We start from the raw sequence: 20,889 nt of genomic DNA on the forward strand, positions 1-20,889 counted from the left end.
TGAACAAGGAGAGGGCAAAAAAGGACATCTACCAAAATACTAAAGTAGTTATTTTTATTCCTTTCTTATGTTCTAATACATCCTTCAATATTATTGAAATTTCCTATAACAATCATAATAAAATAAAATTTTAAAAATTCAAACACAGGAGAAAAATGCCAATGGAGTGATCAATGCACCACTTGCTTTCTCGTCCCTCCTACCTCTTAGGTGAGCCATACCCAGCTGCTGTCTGCTGTGGTGCTTTTGCTAGGAATTTGCACTATCCATTCTCCTACTAGAGACAAAACAACTATTGAGGGGCGATGATACGAATCTGTGTCACCTGTTCTCTGTTCTTTTTCAGCACACAACAGTTTTGCCCTTTATATTAATCGAGATGAGGACATCACACCATGCGTATCCCAGCAGGAACAGCGGACTCGCCGCCATATGTACCTTCTCTGTTGGCTATATATTATGGTAAGGACAGTGCCTGCTGGGCTTTCGTATTGTATTAGATTTTGCACTGCTAAATTTGGGCACATATTTCATTATGGATATAATCACTAACAGATTCACACTGCGTGCCTCATTTGGTCCAGGACCTGGGCTTTGTCTCATTTCCCCAGATGCTTATATTTTTAGAAAGTATATGCCAAACCTCACACAACAGGAATTTGTTGAACAATCCCATGTAAGCAATGGTTCTTCCAAGGCTACATTTTTCAACTCTTTTTCAAACTAAATGTTTTTCTTGGACAGCGATTTTATTGCTTAAGGGCTTTTTGCTTGGGATTTTTTTTGTTGTTGCTGTTGTTGGTGAGCAAATGCAAATGAGAACAGAAGAAATGGCCTCTTTAGAGGAGTGACCTTAAACTTCAGAGGAAACGAGGGAAAATGGACATTTTCCTGAGTCAGTTTAGAACCTGTCTTGCAATTAGTGATTATACATAGCATGCATTGAAGGGTTTTTTTTTTTTTTTCAAATTGGGATAAATAAATCACAAGAAATCTCCACTTGGCCTCTGGGGCACGAATAGGTCCCAAGTGGGTGGTGCCACATTAATCTGATAACAGTACAGTTGCCTGTTAAGTTTACTTCACATTAATTTCAGTTCTTATCATGTTTTAATGTTTCAAAATTATTCCTTTTAAGACAGAGAATTTCTCACTTCTCTTTCGAATTCCAAGTCCTCTTTGATATATTAGTGTACACAGAAGAGGTCCCTCCTGCCAGCATTTCTGCCTCTTGGGACTCTCTTCCTGAGTTCTGGGTCACCATCCTCTCCTTTAAGCCTGAAGGACTGAACAAGTTCTCCCAAACACCCCAGAACTGTACTTAATCCCTCCAAAATCCCTGAGCGCTTTGGGAGGCCCAGGCAACCATGGAGCGCTTTGCTCCAGCCAACTCAGAAATACAAAATAAAGGGCAGCACAGTGCTTCACATACTTTGCATGAATGACCACATAACGCCCCAGATCTGACCAGAAGGGGAATTTGTTTCTAGGAAGTCCTACCTGGTGGCTGGATCTAAGGGGACATCCAGACAACAGACCCCAGGACAAACATGCAATAACATTCACTCCATCTGCCATTTCATTGACTAGTCAAAGACTGGGGAATGTTTGTTTTCCTAGTCACTTCCTAGATCTTTTGTTTCCACCCAAAGTGTTAAGTATTGATTTTCTCTGACAGAACAGGTCCAGATGATCAGGGCTCACAGGTGAAGTGTGACTGAAATTGTGTCTTAACACTAAATATATGTACTTTATATGTATTAACTTGATATTTAAATGACTCTTATCTTTCACAAGAGTCATGTAGGGAAGCATGAATTATTCTAAGGATACGTTCATTTAAAAATCAAAAATCATTAAGAATCAAAAACCCCCTTAGCCTTCCCAAATATGATCTCATTACAGTTTACTCATATACGCTTACCTCTGGGAAGGGAAGATTTTTATTCTGAGATCTCTGAATGTATTTCTGTGAATTCATTTGTATGCAATTAAATTATCTGAATCTGGGAGCACCTGGGTGGCTCAGTCGGTTGAGTGTCCAACTTTGGTTCAGGTCATGATCTCACAGTTTGCGGGTTCCAGCCCAACATGGGGATCTGTGCTCACAGCTCAGAACCTGGAGCCTACTTCAGGTTCTATGTCTCCCTCTCTCTCTGCCCCTCCCCCACTCATGCTCTGTCTCTCAAAAAATGAATAAATGTTAGCAAAGTTTCTTTTTAATTATCTGAATCTTATAGAGCCCCAGAGGTTTCGGGAAATATATACTTTCCAATAGCTTTTCTTCCACTGTGGGTACATTCAGTGCACGTTTCAAAGAGACACATGGGAAATACCACATACCCTTCATTATAGACCCCCAAGATCCCTCATTAAAATGAAGCATTACTCACGCTCTTCATGCCAAGTGACGCTTGCCAGCTCTGTGTACTCCCTACGTAAACCAGTACTTGTTTGGACATGTATTTGCATTAACCAGCAAATTCCCTAAGATATGTTCTGAGAGAGCTTTCAAAGTAGACTTTTTCCTTTGGTCTTCTGCCCTCGGTATTCAGAGCTATGCCAAGTGCTAAACAATGCCCCTAACATCATGTCATAGGATATAAATCCAAGGAGTTTCACTGTTATCAAAAAGGTACTGGTTTTTGCTTCCTACCAGACTATCCCACAAGCCGCCGTACCAGTGACACAATAGTAGAAGGTTCAGGATACAAAATCTTTTGATAGCATACCAGGATTGTGACTGTACATTCCAGAACCTCGTGCCAAAATGGAAGAAAGCATTCCTCTTATCATGTGCTAATTATAAAACACATAGATCTCCCCTGCAGTCGTCTGCACGGTAGAGCTGAACCTGGACCTCTGCGGCTGCTGGCCAGGCTGTCCGTGCTCTGCTCTGATTCTCGCTTGCTGTCCATTCTCACACGTCTCCCTCCCCCATGTGAACTTGTTCTATTCCTAGATTTGGATAGCCAAAGTAGAGAAAGCAAGGGATATGGGAGCTTTCCCTCAGAGACTGGAGCCCACTGAGCTGCCACCCTGAGTGGCTCCATTTCCCAGCCTCCCTCAGTCCTCCTAAGCTGAGCATCAGAAGTCATCCTGGACTCCTTCCCTGTCTTCTTCTGCCACCACCATACTTCTCTCCACTTACCCAGGTGCCTAGGACACAAGCATCTCCCTATACACTTATGGTGGGCTGTTAACTCCTTCTCTGCACACCTCCCCTCCATCATCGTCCCCCCACACATTCTCTGCACCCTAGTTGGGGGATTTCCCCTAAAAAATGAGATGACCCATATTAGCTTATGCAGAATACAACACAGAGGTCTTCTTGGTTTCTAATGCAACAGTAATTGTCAGCAAGTGTAATGACTACCATTCTTTTGACTTCGGTACCAAGTGCTTTTCAAATATTATGTTATTTAGTTCCTCAAATAACCTTTTGAGATAGGTATTCTCTGGCCTATTACACAGATAAGGAAACTAATCTTAGTTTAGAGATTATATGAGCTTAGAAAGTATATGATTTGCCCAAGGAAAAGCCACTTATTCTTATTGTTGCCAGAGCTGGAGTGTGGCTGCAGTCTGTACAGTTCACCATGCTCTCCACTGCCTTCTTCTGGATGAAGAGTGCGTCTGTGGGTGAACAGATTAAGTGCATGTTATAGTTTTGGTTTTGTCTCGAAGCAATATATCGGAATGTCTAATAGTTAGACATGTCTAATAGTTAAGGCCACTTCCTAGGTTAGAATTCTGAGCCCTTCACTTTATTTCTGAGCTCTCACTTACTCAGATATAAAATAGGGTTAAGGACCTCAAAGGGCAGTTGTGAGGACTGAGTTACATGTAGAAGCCATGGAACAATGCCTGGTACACAGTAAAAAATTTCTATATTTTCTATTGTTAGTAGTAGTAGTGGTGGTGTTAATATTAGTATTTCTATATTTGCTATTCTGAGAACAGTAAATAGTAGCAGAGCACATAGTGTTTTCTTATCAAGGGTTTGAGACTTTTAGTTACAATGCTATAAGCCCTTTCTTTTCCTTTTACTCTTTCTCGCTCACTCATACACTCTTCACTTTAAAAAACCAAAATAGCCCTAAAGTATATGAAAGTATCTTTTTTTTTTTTGCTTTTTAAGTTTAGAAGGACTATAAGGAAATCTTAACGGGGGACTGAGTAAAACAGAGAGCTTTAAGATCATGGAATATTGACTGTGGTCACCCTCTAGTTAACAAATTCTGTAAGAGAAGACATCCTTACTCCACCTGATGCAGGACTCCTGGTACCAGTCTTTTCCTTGGCTGTGGCCCCACACCACCTCACATCTTTGTCTCCCTGGAGTACTGGTGCTGCTCACTGCTGTGCTTTAAAATCTGAAGGACATAGGAAGAGGAAACTACCCAAAATCTAGGAAATGTATATCCCAACGTTTCAGCAAGGGGTCTTCTTTGGCCTGAGAAGGCTTCTTCCAGCCCCTGTCCATTCCCCCCTCCCATCGTGGTTCTCATTCAGTAGAGTCCACATGAGATCTCAGCGCCCATGCATAACACATGTTAACACTAAATTCAAGGCATAGTCAGGAGCAAGGAGGCATCACAGAAGGAGAGAAAGTAAGTCCTAGGAGTTTCTTCTTATGGGTAGACATTTCTTATCACTACGGTGAACTTATTTAAAGCAGAACAAAGATTTCTGTTGTCTCTGGGCTCTACTGGTTTTTGATAAATTTCATATTCCAAATCTCATTACCCCAGATGGGTCCATTGTGCAGTTCTCAAAACAGAAAACAAAACAAAGTAAAATCTTTCTTTTATGATATAATCTTAAGCTGCCCTAAATCAGAGTTCTATCTCCACCAAACTGATATCCCTCAGCTATGCAACTGCAGATTATTTTTTGTTTTCTTATTGAAACTTTTCTTTATTTCCTCAAGTAAGTGCTGGAGACAAATGTTTTTTACTTTTTATTGTTTGTTTGTTTGTTTATTTAGAGAGGGAGTGAGAGCACAAGCAGGGGAGAGGGACATAGGAAGAAAGAGAGAGCATCTTAAGCAGGCTCCAACTTGGCATAGAATCCAATGCAGGGCTCAATCCCATGATCCTGGGATCATGACCTGAGCCAAAATCAAGAGTTGAATGCTCAACTGACAGAGCCCCCCCGGGTACCACAACAAGCATTGTTTTTTAAAACAGAGGGAAAAAATACTAAAAATAAGAGTGTACTCAAATTGGAGGGGCGTCTGGGTGTCTCAGTTAAGCGTCTGACTTTGGCTCAGGTCATGATCTTGGGGTTTGTGGGTTCAGGCCCCACATCGGGCTCTGTGCTGACAGCTCAGAGCCTGGAGCCTGCTTGGGATTCTGGGTCTCCCTCTCTCTCTGCCCCTCCCCCACTAGTGTTTTGTCTCTCTCCCTCTCTCTCAAAAATAAACATTAAAAATTTTTTAAATAAAAAATAAGAGTCTTAAAAATAATTTTTAGACATGAATGAGTGAAATTTTATGGTTCGTGAGTTTAAGCCCCACCCTAGGCTATGCTCTGACAGTGCAGAGCCTGCTTGGCATTCTCTCTCTCTCTCTCTCTCTCTCTCTGTCCCCCCCCCCATTCTCTCTCTCCTTCTCTCTCTCTCTCTCAAAATAAATAAATAAACTTTAAAAGATAATTTCTACAAAAATAGTTAAAAATTTTTAATTTAATTTAAAAAATTTTTAAATGAAATTTTAGACCCCTACTAAAGTGAAATTTAAAGTTCCCCTACTTAATTGGATGCTTCTTCACCAATTAAGCCAATCTGGCCAACATGTAGTTGTTCTCTAACTAGCAGATGACGTTTTCCTCTGTTCAACTGGAACCTTTCGCTCCATCATAACTGCGTATCCTGATGACTTTTACATCGGTCATGGTGTGTGGAAGTTTTCCTGATTTCCTGGCAGTAGAGTATGAGGAGTAAGAAAGAGTAAGGTGCTGAAAAAATAAGGTAGCAAGTACTTGGCATTCTGAAGAGAGGTGCCTTTCTTGGATCTTATGCTCTCATAAGCCCAAGCACTTTGTTCCCTTACGCATCACCAAAGCCATCCACATTCTTTGCTGTGCTCATCTTCCCCACCTTCCTTCCTCAACCTGGCTTGGGAGAAGGAGGGTGTCTTTACAGCCTCAAGTTTGGGGTCTAGAGGAGCCACTGGGGAAAGAAGTGCCTCCCCACACTCACCAAAGCCAAGTGTAAGAGGTTCTAAGAGAATCCCTGGTAAATACCAGGTGTGAGACAGGAATCTCACTTGGAAAGCAGACTTGTTAACTTTCCTTTGTCTCCTGCCTGAGCAAGGAAGAGCATTGGAGGGATATGGCAGGGTGGAGGGAGAGACAGCTATAGAGCTGTCTCTGTATAGCATATGACCTCATAGGTCATATCATTGCATGTGGCAAAGATGGGTGAGTTTCTTGTGGATCTGGTTTGACACTGAGAGAGGGCACTGGGCCCACCCAAGAAGGCCAGACCCTGGACAAGGGTTTCCAAGCAGCAAGAAACTGGAATATACTACCATGAATAGAAGCCAGTCCATCCCCCACATACAGAACTTGTGCAGTGAAGAAGCCCTTACAAACATGCATGTGTACCCCATGCAAAAGTGAATATCTGACCATCAGCCTCACAGCATTTATGAGTAGGAAGTTGGTATTACCAGAGGGAAAAGGGAAACCACTTGCACAGCCATGAGCAGTGAAGTCAGCAGATGTTCATCCTCCTCCCACTTCCCCTCCAGATCCCCAGCTAACAAAGAAGCATCCCAGAACCAGGCTATGCCCTCCCATTCTACTTCAGGGTACTGGGGGAGGAGGCAGAGCCCCTTCTGCAAAAATGCAGAGCCCCTTCCCACTTATGGCTCCGGCAATAATCCTGGTGTGTCAGTGCAGGCAAAAGGCCAGTGTGTTGGAGCAAGGTGAGGGAAGAGTCACTGGAGACCCCTGGATTGGAGGGAGGATTATGTAGGCCTCGTAAGCCATGTAAGGACCGTGTCCTTAATTCAGACGGAAATTAAGAGTTACTGGAAGCTTTTGAACAGAAAACTGACATGATCTGAGACGCTTTTTAAAAATGTTTTTATGTTCATTCATTTTTGAAAGACAGAGAGAGACAGAGCACAAGCAGGGGTGGGGCGGAGAGAGAGGGGGACAGAGAATCCGAAGCAGGCTCCAGGCTCTGAGCTGTCAGCACAGAGCCCGATGCGGGGCTCGAACTCACGAACCGCAAGATCATGAGCTGAGCCGAAGTTGGATGCTCAACCAACTGAGCCACCCAGATGCCCTGATCTGAGACATTTTTAAAGGATCACTTTGGCTACTATGTTAAGAATGGACTGGGGGCAAGGATGGAGCAGGAGAACGATTACGAGGCTGTAGAAGTAATCCCCTCTAGTAGGCGATGGCATGGCTTGGACCAAGTTAGTAGAAATGGCAGTGGGAGAACTAGAGGATTCTGGATATATTCTGAAGATAGAGCCAGTAGGATTTCCTACTTAATTTAGACCAAATCTAAATTAAATTCTGGGCTCAGCCCTTCAATACTTTTTTAACTTGATGTGATGTGCAGAATAATGGCCCCAGAAATGTCCACATCCTAATCTCCAGAATTTGTGAATATACCACCTCAACATGAAAAAAAAGGATTTTGCAGATGTGATTACATTAAAGACCTTGAGGTGGGGAGATTATCCAAGTGGGCCCAAATCTGGTTTTCCTGCTGTGTTTAGAGAGGGGCAAGACTGTGGGAAAACAGTCAGATGGATATTATAGGAAAAAGACCCAAATAATCCTACCAGCTTTGAAGATAGAGGAAAGGGACCAGGATCCAAAGAATGTGGGCCACCTCTAGCAGCTAGAAGTCAAGGCAATGGATCCAGAAAGGGACAGAGCCCTGCCGGCGTCTTGATTATGGCCTTGTGAGACCTGTGTTAAGACTGCTAACCTACAGAATTGTAAGATAAGCATGTGTTGCTTTCGCTACAAAGTTTGTAGTAATGTGTTATAGCAGCAGTAGAAAACTCACATACCTGGGCAAATCATTTAGTCTCTATGGGCCTCAGTTTCCCCATCTGAAAAAAAAGAGGGTGATGATACGTAGGCAGGATTGCTCTGAGAGTCGGAAAAACGCCTGCCATATAATTGGCCCTTAGTACAGTAGCCATTGTTGCTGTTCTATTTATACACTAAGAATACTCGGGGTAGGTGATGGGCATTGAAGAGGGCATCTTTTGGGATGAGCACTGGGTGTTGTATGGAAACTAATTTGACAATAAATTTCATATAATAAAAAAAAAAAAAGAATACTTGGACCTAAAATAGCCTAAACCCAGCCCCTTTCTGTATGTTTCTTCCTTCATTAACCTGTGGTGCCCATTCTGGGAGCTGGAAGTCCAGCTCCTTAAAGTCAAACCGTCTTTTGTTCAGTTTCCCTCTTCCCTTGCTTTGGGCAAATCACTTATCCTCTCTTAGCCTCCTTTTACCACCTTTAAAATGGGAGTAATGCCTGCACCACAGAATTGCTATAGGGATCAACAAGTACATGGGGCCCTCGGGAAATGATCACATCTTTCCTTCCTCCCACCACAAAAATCCAGAATGTCTGAGGAGTGTATGGGAAAGTCCTATTTCTTTCTCACTCTCTTCCCCACCACCCTTTATTGTCATTGTATCCTCTGGTCTTCTTATGGAGTCTGGTCCTGCTTCATGGGTTTTGTGTCCCCTTACAACCTATTAAGAATGCTAAAGGGCTTTCTGAACATTTCTTATGGTTCGTACCATAAGTTGTTTCCCAAGCTCTGCTTTTCCCCTGAGAGTGGAGAATGTCATTGCTTTCCCATTATTCTGGTCTGCTTGTTTTTACAAACACGTTGTTGAGAGGAGTTTTTCTCTCGTCTTCTAAGGAGAAGTCTATCTGGACAATGGAGGCCTTGCCAACTGAGAGTAGGGCTTGCACTCGGCCCCTCAGAGTGCTCACTTGGGTGTTGAGTGAATCAGTTTCTTAGATCTGCATCTGGACAGAAGAGGCTTGTGTGTATAATTCATCTCCGTTCCCAGTATTTATTATTCTGAGTTTCGTCTTCTCCTACCCCCAACAGCTGGTTCTCAGACTTGCTGGGAGCACATAAAGAACTCGAATTCCCCATATGCTGTTAACCATGCCCCCTGCCCAAAAATCATTTTCTATGTGATTATGACCCTACCCATACTTCCCAGCACTGCAGCTATACCAACACAACTGTTTCTTTTCCCTGTAGTTTTCTGGAATCACCAGTTTGATGCCTCTTGTGTCCTCGATATTACTTCGCAGTTTTACTTTGCATTTCTTCTACCAGCTCTGCCCCCCTCCCTCTACCCCACCTCACATTCCCCAGTCCTCTCTCAGAAAATGGCCCAACCTTGCCTTTCACAGAGACTGAATGCAAGAAAGGCATTTCTTCCCTCAGACTTCCTTACTGTACTCACTCTCTTCTTGCCTCCTGTGACAATAGGGGAAGAATTTCTACAACTTCCAACAGGTGACCATCCCTCTGTGCTCTGGCTCCTCCCCCCTCCAGCTCTTCATCCATCCTCATTTCATTCTCCTGCAACTTCAGTCCCACTGACAGGTCCTTCCTTTTTTTTTTCTTTTTTTAATGTTTATTTTTGAGAGAGAGACAGAGCACAAGTGGGGGCGGGGGCAGAAAGAGAGGGAGCCACAGAATCTGAAGCAGGCTCTAGGCTCTGAGCTGTCAGCACAGAGCCCGACGTGGGGCTCAAACTCCCAAACTGTGAGATTATGACTTAAGCTGAAGTCGGACACTTAACCCACTGAGCCACCCAGGCGCCCCCTGACAGGTCCTTCTAATGAATACTGGAACACTCTCCATCCATGTCCTATCTTAAACATAAATTACCCTTCTGGGACCACCCCCTTTTACATCTAGCTACTGTACGGACTCCCTATTCACAGCCAAGCTTCTCTGAAGAGTTGTCTACAGTCTCTAGTCCTCTTTACACACTTAACAGCCAGGGCAGGCTAGCCACTAAGAAAATGGATTTGTGACCTGAATTGCCTGAGCTTGGATCCTGCTTCTACCATATGACTTTGGGCAAGACACTCAACCTCTCTGTGCCTTTGTTTCCTCACCTACAGAATGGTGTAATAAGAGTACCTGCCTCATAGGGCTGTTGTGGTGATTAAAGTAGGATTAATCTTTAGTGTCTGTAAAGCCAGAGGAGATTGTGTGCTTTTTATTTATTTTTCATTATTTATCACTTATCACTTATTATTTATTTATCATTATTAACCCACTCCAAAGGGAGTTAAGCTGCATTACTTTAGCAAAGCCTTGGTCGACGTCACCAGTGACTTCTATTTTGCTAAATTATTCGAGTGCTTCATAGACCTCTTCTCCGTTGATATTTCAGCAGTTCTGATACTCAGTTATGTCCCTTCTTGAGTTACTCTCTTCTCAGACTTGGACGATGTAACAGTCTCCCAGTTTTCCTTCCAGTTCTCAAAATGATCCCTCGCAGCATCGTCTGCAGGCTCCTCCCGCCGCTCCACCCAAACCCCAGTGCTGGAGTTCTTTGGAGCCCAGCGGTCGGTCTTCTTCTTTTATTTATTAACTTTCAAATTTTATTGTGATAAGAATACTCAACCTGAGATCTACCTTCTTAACCGAGGTCCTCTTCTTCTTACTCCCTACTGTCCCTAAGTAAACCCATCCACTCCGTGTTTGTGATTTCTTCCATCTAGGATCCCCAGCTCAGAACTCTCTTCTCACACCTACTCATAAGCTCCTCATGCTTGCAATTCCACACCAAGCTCATGCAGTACTCACTTTCCCAACTGCACCCCAAACCTGTGTTCCTTGGGCATTGCCCTCCACCCAAGTTTTTGTGCCAGAAATCTATGAGACACCCACAACCCAGCTTCTGAGGTCTTTTACAGATAGTCATTCAACAAGTTCTGGCTTCTAGGCCTCCAGGAAACTTCTAGAATCTTTGCACTTTGCTCCCTCTCCACTGTCAATACCATGGTCCCAGCTTCCGTCATCTCTCTCCTGAACCACTGCACAGAACTGGCATTCCCTGTCTACCCACAGGGTCCTTGGGTGATCCTTTAAAAGCATACATGACGAGGGGCACTGGGATGACTCAGTCAGTTGAGCGTCCGACTTCGGCTCAGGTCATGATCTCACAGTTCATGGATTTGAGACCCGCATCAGGCTCAGTGCTGACAATTCAGAGCCTAGAGCTTGCTTTGGATTCTGTGTCTTTCTCTCTCTCTCTCTCTCTCTCTCTCTCTCTCTTCCCCTCTCCCACTTGTGCTCTGTCTCTCTCTCTCTCAAAAATAAACATTAAAAATTTTTTTTATAAAAAAAGCACGCATGACGAGGCACCTGGGTGGCTCAGTTGGTTAAGCATCTGACCTTTTTTTTTTTTTAATTATTTTTAAGTTTTTGTAAATTTACATCCAAATTAGTTAGCATATAGTGCAATGATGATTTCAGGAGTAGATTCCTTAATGCCCCTTACCCATTTAGCCCACCCCCCTTCCACAACCCCTCCAGCAACCCTCTGTTCTCCATATTTAAGGGTCTCTTATGGTTTGTTCCCCTCCCTGCTTTAATATAGCTTTTATTTTTGCTTCCCTTCCCTTATGTTATTCTGTTCTGTGTCTTCAAGTCCTCATATGAGTGAAGTCATATGATATTTGTCTTTCTCTAATTTCACTTAGCATAATATCCTCTAGTTCCATCCAGTAGTTGTAATGGCAAGATTTTATTATTTTTTTAATTGCTGAGTAATACTCCATTGTATATATATACCATATCTTTTTTTATCCATTCATCCATCAGTGGACATTTGGGCTCTTTCCATACTTTGGCTATTGTCAATAGTGCTACCCTAAATATTGGGGTGCATGTGCCCCTTCGAAACAGCATACCTGTATCCCTTGGATAAATATCTAGTAGTGCAGTTGCTGGGTCTTAGGGTAGTTCTATTTTCAATTTTTTGAGGAACCTCCATACTGTTTTCCAGAGTGGCTGCACCAGTTTGCATTCCCACCAGCAGTGCAAAAGAGATCCTCTTTCTCTGCATCCTCGCCAAGATCTGTTGTTGCCTGAGTTGTTAATGTTAGCCATTCTGACAGGTGTGAGGTGGCATCTTATTGTGGTTTTAATTTGTATTTCTCTGATGATAAGTGATGTTGAGCATTTTTTCATGTGTTGGTTGGCCATCTGGATGTCTTCTTTGGAGAAGTGTCTATTCATTTCTTTTCCTCATTTTTCACTGGATTATTTTTTTGTGTGTTGAGTTTGGTAAGTTTTTTATAGATTTTGGATATTATCCCTTTATCGGATGTGTCATTTGCAAATATCTTCTCCCATTCCGTCGGTTGCCTTTTAGTTTTGCTAATTGTTTCCCTCGCTGTGCAGAAGCTTTTTATATTGATGAGGTCCCAGTAGTTCATTTTTGCTTTTGTTTCCCTTTCCTCTGGAGATGTGTTGAGTAAGAAGTTGCTGCGGCCAAGATCAAAGAGGTTTTTTCCTGCTTTCTCCTTGAGGATTTTGATGGCTTCCTGCCTAACATTTAGGTCTTTCATCCATTTTGAGTTTATTTTTGTGTCTGGTGTAAGAAAGTGGTCCAGGTTCATTTTTCTGCATACCACTGTCCAGTTTTCCCAGCACCACTTGCAGAAGAGACTGTCTTTATTCCACTGAATATTCTTTCCTGCTTTGTCAAAGATTAGTTGGCCATACGTTTGTGGGTCCATTTCTAGGTTCTCTATTCTGTTCCATTGATCTGAGTGTCTGTTTCTTGTGCCAGTACCATACTGTCTTGATGATTACAGCTTTGTAATACAGCTTGAAGTTCGGGATTGTGATGCCTCCTGCTTTGGTTTTCTTTTTCAAGATTGCTTTGGTTCTTCGGGGTCTTTTCTGGTTCCATAAGCATCTGACTCTTGATTTTGGCCCAGGTCATGATCTCATGGTTCATGAGATCACGCCCTGCATCAGGCTCTGCACTGACAGTGTGGAGCCTGCTTGGCATTCTCTCTCTCTCTCTCTCTCTCTCTCTCTCAAAGTAAATAAATAAACATTAAAATAAAAACACACATGACCTTGTCACTCCCTTGTTCAGAAAGTATGGATGACTTCCCATTGCTTCTAGGAATAAATCCAAAGTTCCTTTTCATGGCTTAGGGGACCTGCATTATGTGACCCCACTGACCTCTCCCACCTCTTCCTCCTCCTCTGCCCTCTTCATTTGCTAGCTCCAGCCACATTGATAGTCAAGGGCAATCTAAGTTTCTTCTAAGTTAAAACTTTCACCTTCTTCATACCTCCACTCAACCCCCACAAGTCATGTCCCCACAACTATTCATCCTAAATCCTACTCATTTTGTAGGTCTCTGCTCAACTATGTCTTAGGGAAGCCTTCTCTGATTCCCAAGACTTGGTTCAGCTTCTCCATGCTACACACTGCTTTAGCGCCCTGCTCATTTCCATCTAAGGAGTTAAAAAACAGTTGTAGTTATGAGGTTATTTGGTTAATTTTTTTCAAAGTCTGCACCCCAGATCCCCTCCCTTCACTATCTAGAGCAAGAGATAGATCTGTAGTTGAACTTGTCTTAAGGAAAATAAAGAGAGCTTCCCTGTCTACAGTTTTCTCAGGGTTAATACAAACACACTTCCTTCAGACATCACATCAATCAAAATGTCAGGAAATATTCTTAAGATAGATTGTTTAATAAGAGAAATTGTGACAGTGTCTGAGTTTTAAATGCAAGCAGATAAAGTAGGGAAAATTTAAATTATATATATATATACATACACACACACCTACCTTACACTTAGCTCAGTGGTAGCTATATAAAGTGGTTTACAATATTCCTACCACCGATTTATCTAATACTGAATTTCAGCGTGGCTTTTCTCCCATCAGCCTGATTCATGTAAATAGCCAACTGACACTGATAGACTTGTAGAAAAAACCACACAGACTGCACTCCTTGCCAGAGTGACATCCTATATGGGAGGTAACCCAGTTCAGGCAATAAAAACATTTCAAGTAGAGGAAAGATTCATTTATTAGCCAAATTATAGCCTCTTCATTTCCTGGAGGTGAACCTTCTCAGTGTCTAAGAGACTATGGGAGCATTTTGAAGGTTCAGAACATATCCTCTGGTGGCGGCAGGAGGGGATGATGTGAACATCCTCACAGTGACCCTCAGCCCTGCCCAGTGTCACCTTCAGCAGACGATTTCCACAGCCTGCAATAACCAGGAGAAAAAAGAGTTCCCAGGCATGTGTTTCCCACAACACCCAACATCGCTGCTCTCCCCAGAGGCACAGAATAAAAATTGATTGAAAATAAACACTTCAGATGAGGAGATATCTGTACTAGATTTGAGCTTATGCCGCAAGAGTGAAAAGAAATTTACAGCCAAAATGACCTTTTGTTTGAGATCTAATGGAAATGGCAAGAGAAACTTGGTCTAAAATAACCATGAGAAACTTTGACCTTATACATGTAAGTAGACCCATTTCCCTAGTAATTTTCAAAGAGAAAGAACTAGCTGGCTATTATTACCATATTTAATTCTTCCTTAATCTGAAAGGTCTACATCAATGTTGACTCAGGACAAGGTTCATTAACTCTCTCAAACAAGCGTTTATTGTGTCCCTGGCACGTGTCCAGCATTGTGCTAGGCGCAGAGGGTAAACAATATATTAAGCTTCAGCCCGACCCTCAAGGAACCAACGGTCTATTGAAGGATACAGAAAAATAAAAAAGCAATTACCCTACAGTTGATGAGGGCTGTTTATAATAGTGGAAATACAGGAGGCTCTGAAAGCTTAGAGGAACATTCCCTAACCCAGACTTACAGGGTCATGGGTTAGGCCTCTGAAAGAAGTGACATATAAGCTGGTCCTTGAGGGTAAGTGTTAGCCAGATGAAGGTCCAGTAAAAGTGGGATAAAAGTGCCCAAGGCAGAGAAAGGAGATGGTCTGGAAGCAAGAGAGGGAAAATCATCGTCAAAGAAGTCCAGTGCACTTGGAGCAGGCCACATGTTGCCCTCCTCCAATCAGGACGAGCTAAATCCTATCTTTCGTCTTCCCACCAGAACTGCTTTAATTTCACCTCTGTACGACGTACTTCTTTGACCTGTTTTGCGCATGTTTCTTTGGTTGGTTGGTTGATTGGTTGGTCTGCCCATTCCCATGATGCCAGGCTCTCTCTGGCACCCTCCTCCTCGTTCTCCTCGGCAGGCCCTGTTGGTCTTGTCCCACTCATGCTCATACCCTCTTGGCTCACTTTCTCATGCTGTCTCCCGTCCACCCTCCACCTCTTGGCCAGAGTGTTTTAAAATGCAAATCTGATCATGTCAACCCTCCTACTTTAAAACCCTTGTTTGTTTTGTCCTGTTTGGGTTTTTTTTTTTTTTTTATTTTTATTTTTGGTAGCACTTTTATTTTTCCTTATGCCATGACGTATCCTTGGGCTGTGATATTCTCACATGGAAATAGAAAAATAAGACGTGTAAGTTAGCCTTAAAAGCTGAGAAATACGTACCAAAATCTTACATAAATTAAGACAGTGCATAAATTAACAGGTACAAATACACAAATTGTTTTGCCACTATAGTGAGTAGTTTAAACCCTGTGCTTTTCTGCTGAAAAAACATTGGATGAGAAATAAAATGGAGTCCAAAGGCTTGGATTAGCTGTGTTTCCTAGCTCTGCTGGAAGACTGCAAGAAAGAAGTGACAGTTCATTCATAAAGTCTTGCCAGCCTCTAGAGATATCTAGGAATTGCCATTAGTACTCTGTTCAGATCTAATCAAGCCCCAGAGGAGTGAATAGCTCACATGAAATTGTCAGCCAGCCAAAGCCCTCACATCAGGCCAAGTCCCTTCCATAACCACATTACCCTTAGCTTCCCCATGTCACACAGAATGCCCAACCGAATGTGTAAACTTTAAACCCAACGTACATACAGAATTTCAGAAAATGTATTATAAAGAAACAGTTAATGAGGACAGTGCTGAACAGTGCTATTTGCCTTCCTGTCAGACTAGGAGAAGTGTCTTTTTAAAAAGACATACTCCAGGTAGACAAGTCTAACAGAAGATGTATACCTCTGTCAGGGCAAACCTGTACTTGTGGACGGACTCGTACAGAAAACTGTGTATCTGCCAGCAGTTCATTTAAAAGTATTTGCAATGGCAAACACACAGGCCAAACTCACTGGCACTCTACCTGCTAATCCACACCTGCTGGAAGGTTAAAGTTGTAGCCTGACACCATAATTGCACTCAAAGGAGTGGTAACCTTAATTTTCATTGTAGTTGGCTCCAGAGCTGTGACATCTGTGTCCTGAAGTGAGTACCACCGGGTTCCTTGGTAATACCACCAGCCACGCAATGCACATTGGGTTGGCATCTAGGCTCTTACCACTATAAGCTTCACATCTTATGGTTGCATTAGAGGCCTTCTCACGAATGCCATGATTTCATGCCAAAGAAGGATGGCTACAAAGAGCTTCTCAGTCTAAGAACCTCTCATTTTCAGAGAACCTCAGCTAACTTCAAGGAGCTCAGTTCTATTCTCCAGAGAGGACACTAAGCGGCGGTACCTCCTGTTTGACATCCAGAATAGGATGGCACCACTTCTCCTCCATGTCATGTACAATTTCCTTCACTTCTGTGGGGGTGAAGCTCTAACATCTTATTCTCGCAGTCTTTGGAAATATTCTTCCAAGTCTCAACAAGCTGGATTCAGAAATAAGATAACGGGACCAGGTGTAACCTTCATGAATGGGCATTGACCCAAGTCTGTACACCCAGCAGCGTCTGACCAGAGGCATGCTGGAACAGCACAGTCAGAATAGCAAAATGTATAGCTGGGCTACAGTTATAAACAAGACCCGTGACAGGTGGCCTTGAGGTTCAAGGGAGCTTCACTTAAGAAGGGAGTAGGAATAGCAATAGGAATCACTGCAGAAGGCAGAGTGTCAGATTCCCCATCCCACCCAGTAGGAGTAGAGCCACACGCGATAGCATTCTTTGATGACAGATACCCCTCTTGTTCTGGGTTCATCATCCATATGTTCTCCCTCTGCCCCATACCTACCATGACATCCTGTTGTTTGGGGCAATAAATAACAGAAGGCAACCAGGCACACTGATTGTCATCCTTAGCAGAGACATCTTTGCTCATGCTGAGGGAAAGACAAGTGACTTCTCCATTCTTCTTGATACTTTCATTTCCTGCCTACACAGATGAAAAAGAACTGCCGTGGGGCACCCGGGTGGCTCAGTTAGTTAAGCATCCAACTCTTGATTTCGGCTCAGGTCATGATCTCGTGGTTTGTGAGATCAAGCCCCACATCAGCAGGCTGTCAGCACAGTGCACAGCCTCCTTGGGATTCTCTCTCTCCCTCTTCTGCCCCTCCCCCAACTTGCTCTCTCTCTCTCTCTCTCTCTCTCTCTCTCTCTGTCTCAAAATAAACTTAAAAGAACTGCTCTTGAAGAAGTGACAGCATCTGAAGAGGCTTTGATTACTTAAACTCTTTAGTGGCCTCAAAGGCCCTGTCTGACCTCACCCCTGCCTACCTGCACCACCTCGTCTGCTTCCCTTGCCTGCTCACCCTCTATCCTTCAGTCACACTTGACTTCTTTCCATCCTCAGACACACTGGGCTCTCTCTTGCCTCAAGACATTCACACATGTCCTTCCCTCACTACTCAATCTATTGCCTGGCTTTCCTCCAGCTGGCGAAGTCCTGAGTGTGGGGGCTACGCCTCTTGTGTTCATTGCAGTATCCCCACCTCCTAGCAAAACGTTTGGCTCAAAGCGTGTGTCAAACACAGGGGTGAGTGAATAAGAAGAGGCTGTAAGCAAACATTAAGGTTTGGTGACAACAAGCTGAGTGAGTGGTTATCTCTGGGCTTCTATTTTCTTTGTGACATGACATTATCTAAATGCAAGGAGGAAGGTGAGAAACATGGAAGGGGTTTTTTGGCTTGCTTGTTTTGTTGTTTTAAGAGGGAATGATACAACAAACCCCTACTACCCATCACCTAACTGCAATAATTATCAATATGTTGCCAAACTTGTTTCATCTACACCTATTGTTGGATTTTTGTAGGCATATAATTTACATACCATCCAGTGGTTTTAAGACGATTCATGAAGTTGTTCAACCATCACTATTATTAATTCCAGAACATTTCTGTCACCCCAAAAAGAATCCCTCTACCCTTTAAGTAGTCGCTCCCCATTCTCCCCTCCTCCAGCCTCCGGAAATAACTACCCTACTTTCTGTCTCTATGGATTTGCCTATCCTGGATACTTCATATAAATGGAACCATACAATATGTGGCCTTTTGTGTCTGGCATCTTTCACTCATCATGATTTTTTTTAAGATTCATCCATGTCGTAGCATTTATTACCACTGCATTTCTTTTTATAGCCAAATAATATTCCACAGACATAGCACAATTTGTTTATCCATTCATGGACAAACATTTGGGTTGATGGACATTTTTGGATTATTTCCAGCTTTTTGGCTAAAGATGGAAGGGTAATGAATAAAGTATCCACATAGTTGGGGGGTTTTTAGCTGTTTATTTTACTCAATAAGTAGTTTAATACTTAGATACAGATCCATAATGGAATTTTTTTTCTTTTTTTCTTTTATTTAAATCCAAGTTAGTTAACATATGGTGTAGTAATGGTTTCAGGAGTAGAATTTAGCAATTCACACATATAACACCCAACGCTCATTCCAACAAGTGTCCTCCTTAATGCCCATCACCCATTTAGCCCATCCCCCCATCCAACACCCCTGCTGCAACCCTCATTTTGTTCTCTGTATTTAAGAGTCTTGTACAGTTCGCCTCCCTCTCTGTTTTTATATTATTTTTCCTTTCCTTCTCTTATGTTCATCTGTTTTGTTTCTTAAATTCCACATACGAATGAAATCATATGATATTTGTCTTTCTGTGACTGACTTATTTTGCTTAGTATAATGCATTCTAGTTCCATTCACATTGCTGCATATGGCAAGATTTCATTCTTTTTGATCTCCAAGTAATATTCCAGTGTGTGTGTGTGTGTGTGTGTGTGTGGTGAATATATATATATATATATATATATATATATATATATTCACATGTTTATCCATTCATTCAGTTGATTAAAATATCCATGTAGTTAAAGGGAGAAAGAGCGTACAGGAAAGCATATTTCAGGCCATAAGGATACCTGGTTGAATTTGAGGCCATAAAATAATGCTGCACTATCATATACTTTAATGGCACACAAAACCCTCTGAAGTGAGCTCTGCCTCTTCCCCATAACTGCATTCACCAGTTCTACTAAACTTCTTGCAGTTTCTTGAACTTTATTTCACTCAGCTCTAGTGTTGGCAATGTCTTTCTCTCTGTGGGGACCATTTTCTTCCAGGATTTACCTCCTTTTGCCATCTATCTTTGGAGTCTCAGATCAGACATCAATTCCCCCAAGACATTATCCCTGACACTCTGGTTGGTGTTAGGTGCCCCTTCAAGTGTCCCCTGGTATCCCTAATCACTCCATCACAGCACTTACAGCACTACTTTGAAACCTCACCCCTGCACTACCACTGGACTATAAGCTTGAAAGGGGAAAAAAAAAAAAAGTTAGACAGGGATGGAGGCAAACCATAAGAGACTCTTAAAAACTGAGAATAAACTGAGGGTTGATGTGGGGTGGGAGGGAGGGGAAAGTGGGTGATGGGCACTGAAGAGAGCACCTGTTTGGATGAGCACTAGGTGTTGTATGGAACCAATTTGACAATAAATTTCATATAAAAATAAATAAATAATTTACTGTTAACCCCCCAAAATAAAATAAAATAAATTTTTCAGAAATATTAGCTTATCAATTCTCCCATTGTTTTTCTTTGTCCACATTTGCTGTTCCATTCTTGAATGAGGATGTCTAGAACAAAACTGGAAAGTGACAAGAGGCTACTCTCTCAGGTGGACACATGTAGAAAAGAATAGAGTCCTAGCCAGAATTTAAAATATAATCTAGCATTAATGATAGCATCTTAATTGACATTGAAGAGGGTCAAAGTGCTTTTTCAGAAGAAAGAAAACTTAGTAATATGCTTTCCCCATTACCATCAATTTTGTTAACTTAACTTTTTATTCCTGTTTGTTAATTAAAATTTTGGCTGTGCATACTCCTCAAAATCATTAAACTACGGAATATCTGGATTTTTAATAGCATACTGCGTTAATAGGGATATTGCCTGAACTTGACCAAATAAGTCCTTCTTTAAAATAACCACACAGAAAATATAGCTACATTTAAAACACTGTATGCTCCAAGACTTTGAATGAATTTTCTTCCGAGGAAGGCACTGTGTAGAGGAAGAAATATCTGACACATACAAATTAAGTGAAGTTGATCTATTGAAATGTAGCTGGCAACAGTCCAGCTTCTTAGTTTGCTTTTAATAGTTTATTTCTAAGTGCATGCATCTTTAAACTAGTTATATAGCTTATTTTTACAAGAGACAAATAGTGAGAGATGGCCTTAAATTGGCTCTTGCTATGCAATCCAAAGTATGTCTTAATGCAAGTTCCCCTGTGCTTATCTAATAATGAGGTTGGACAAGAATAATGCTGCCTTGGATTGCAATGTTCAAGGCATTCATTAAAGTTAATAATCAGTGCTCTTGCATAGAAGCTTTATGCCTAACGTTGATCGGCTCTTTGTTGTGGGGAGTTTGCTTGCATTCAAGTAGCAAGGAGCTCACCACAAAGGCCATCAGGTAGGTTTCCATGGTAGCAGCCCTTCTTTTGTTATTCTCGTTTGTAACATAG

At 42.2% G+C, this 20,889-nt stretch overlaps 1 protein-coding gene across 10 annotated transcripts in view; it reads left to right on the forward strand.

The window, feature by feature from the left end:
• The window catches only part of AIG1 (androgen induced 1), a 244,814-nt gene that overhangs the window by 199,304 nt on the left and 24,621 nt on the right, over nt 1-20,889 (forward strand). For 6 of the 10 annotated variants that reach the window (XM_060616820.3, XM_060616823.3, XM_060616815.3 and 3 more), the window contains one exon: nt 347-462. The exons of the other annotated variants lie outside the window; for them this stretch is intronic. In XM_060616820.3, coding sequence (XP_060472803.1) covers nt 347-462 — 116 coding nt within the window. The remainder of the gene's footprint in view (nt 1-346; nt 463-20,889) is intronic. 10 annotated transcript variants of the gene reach the window in all.

This window comes from Panthera onca, chromosome B2 (genome assembly GCF_046562875.1).
Source record: "Panthera onca isolate mPanOnc1 chromosome B2, mPanOnc1 haplotype 2, whole genome shotgun sequence".
NCBI lineage: Eukaryota > Metazoa > Chordata > Mammalia > Carnivora > Felidae > Panthera > Panthera onca.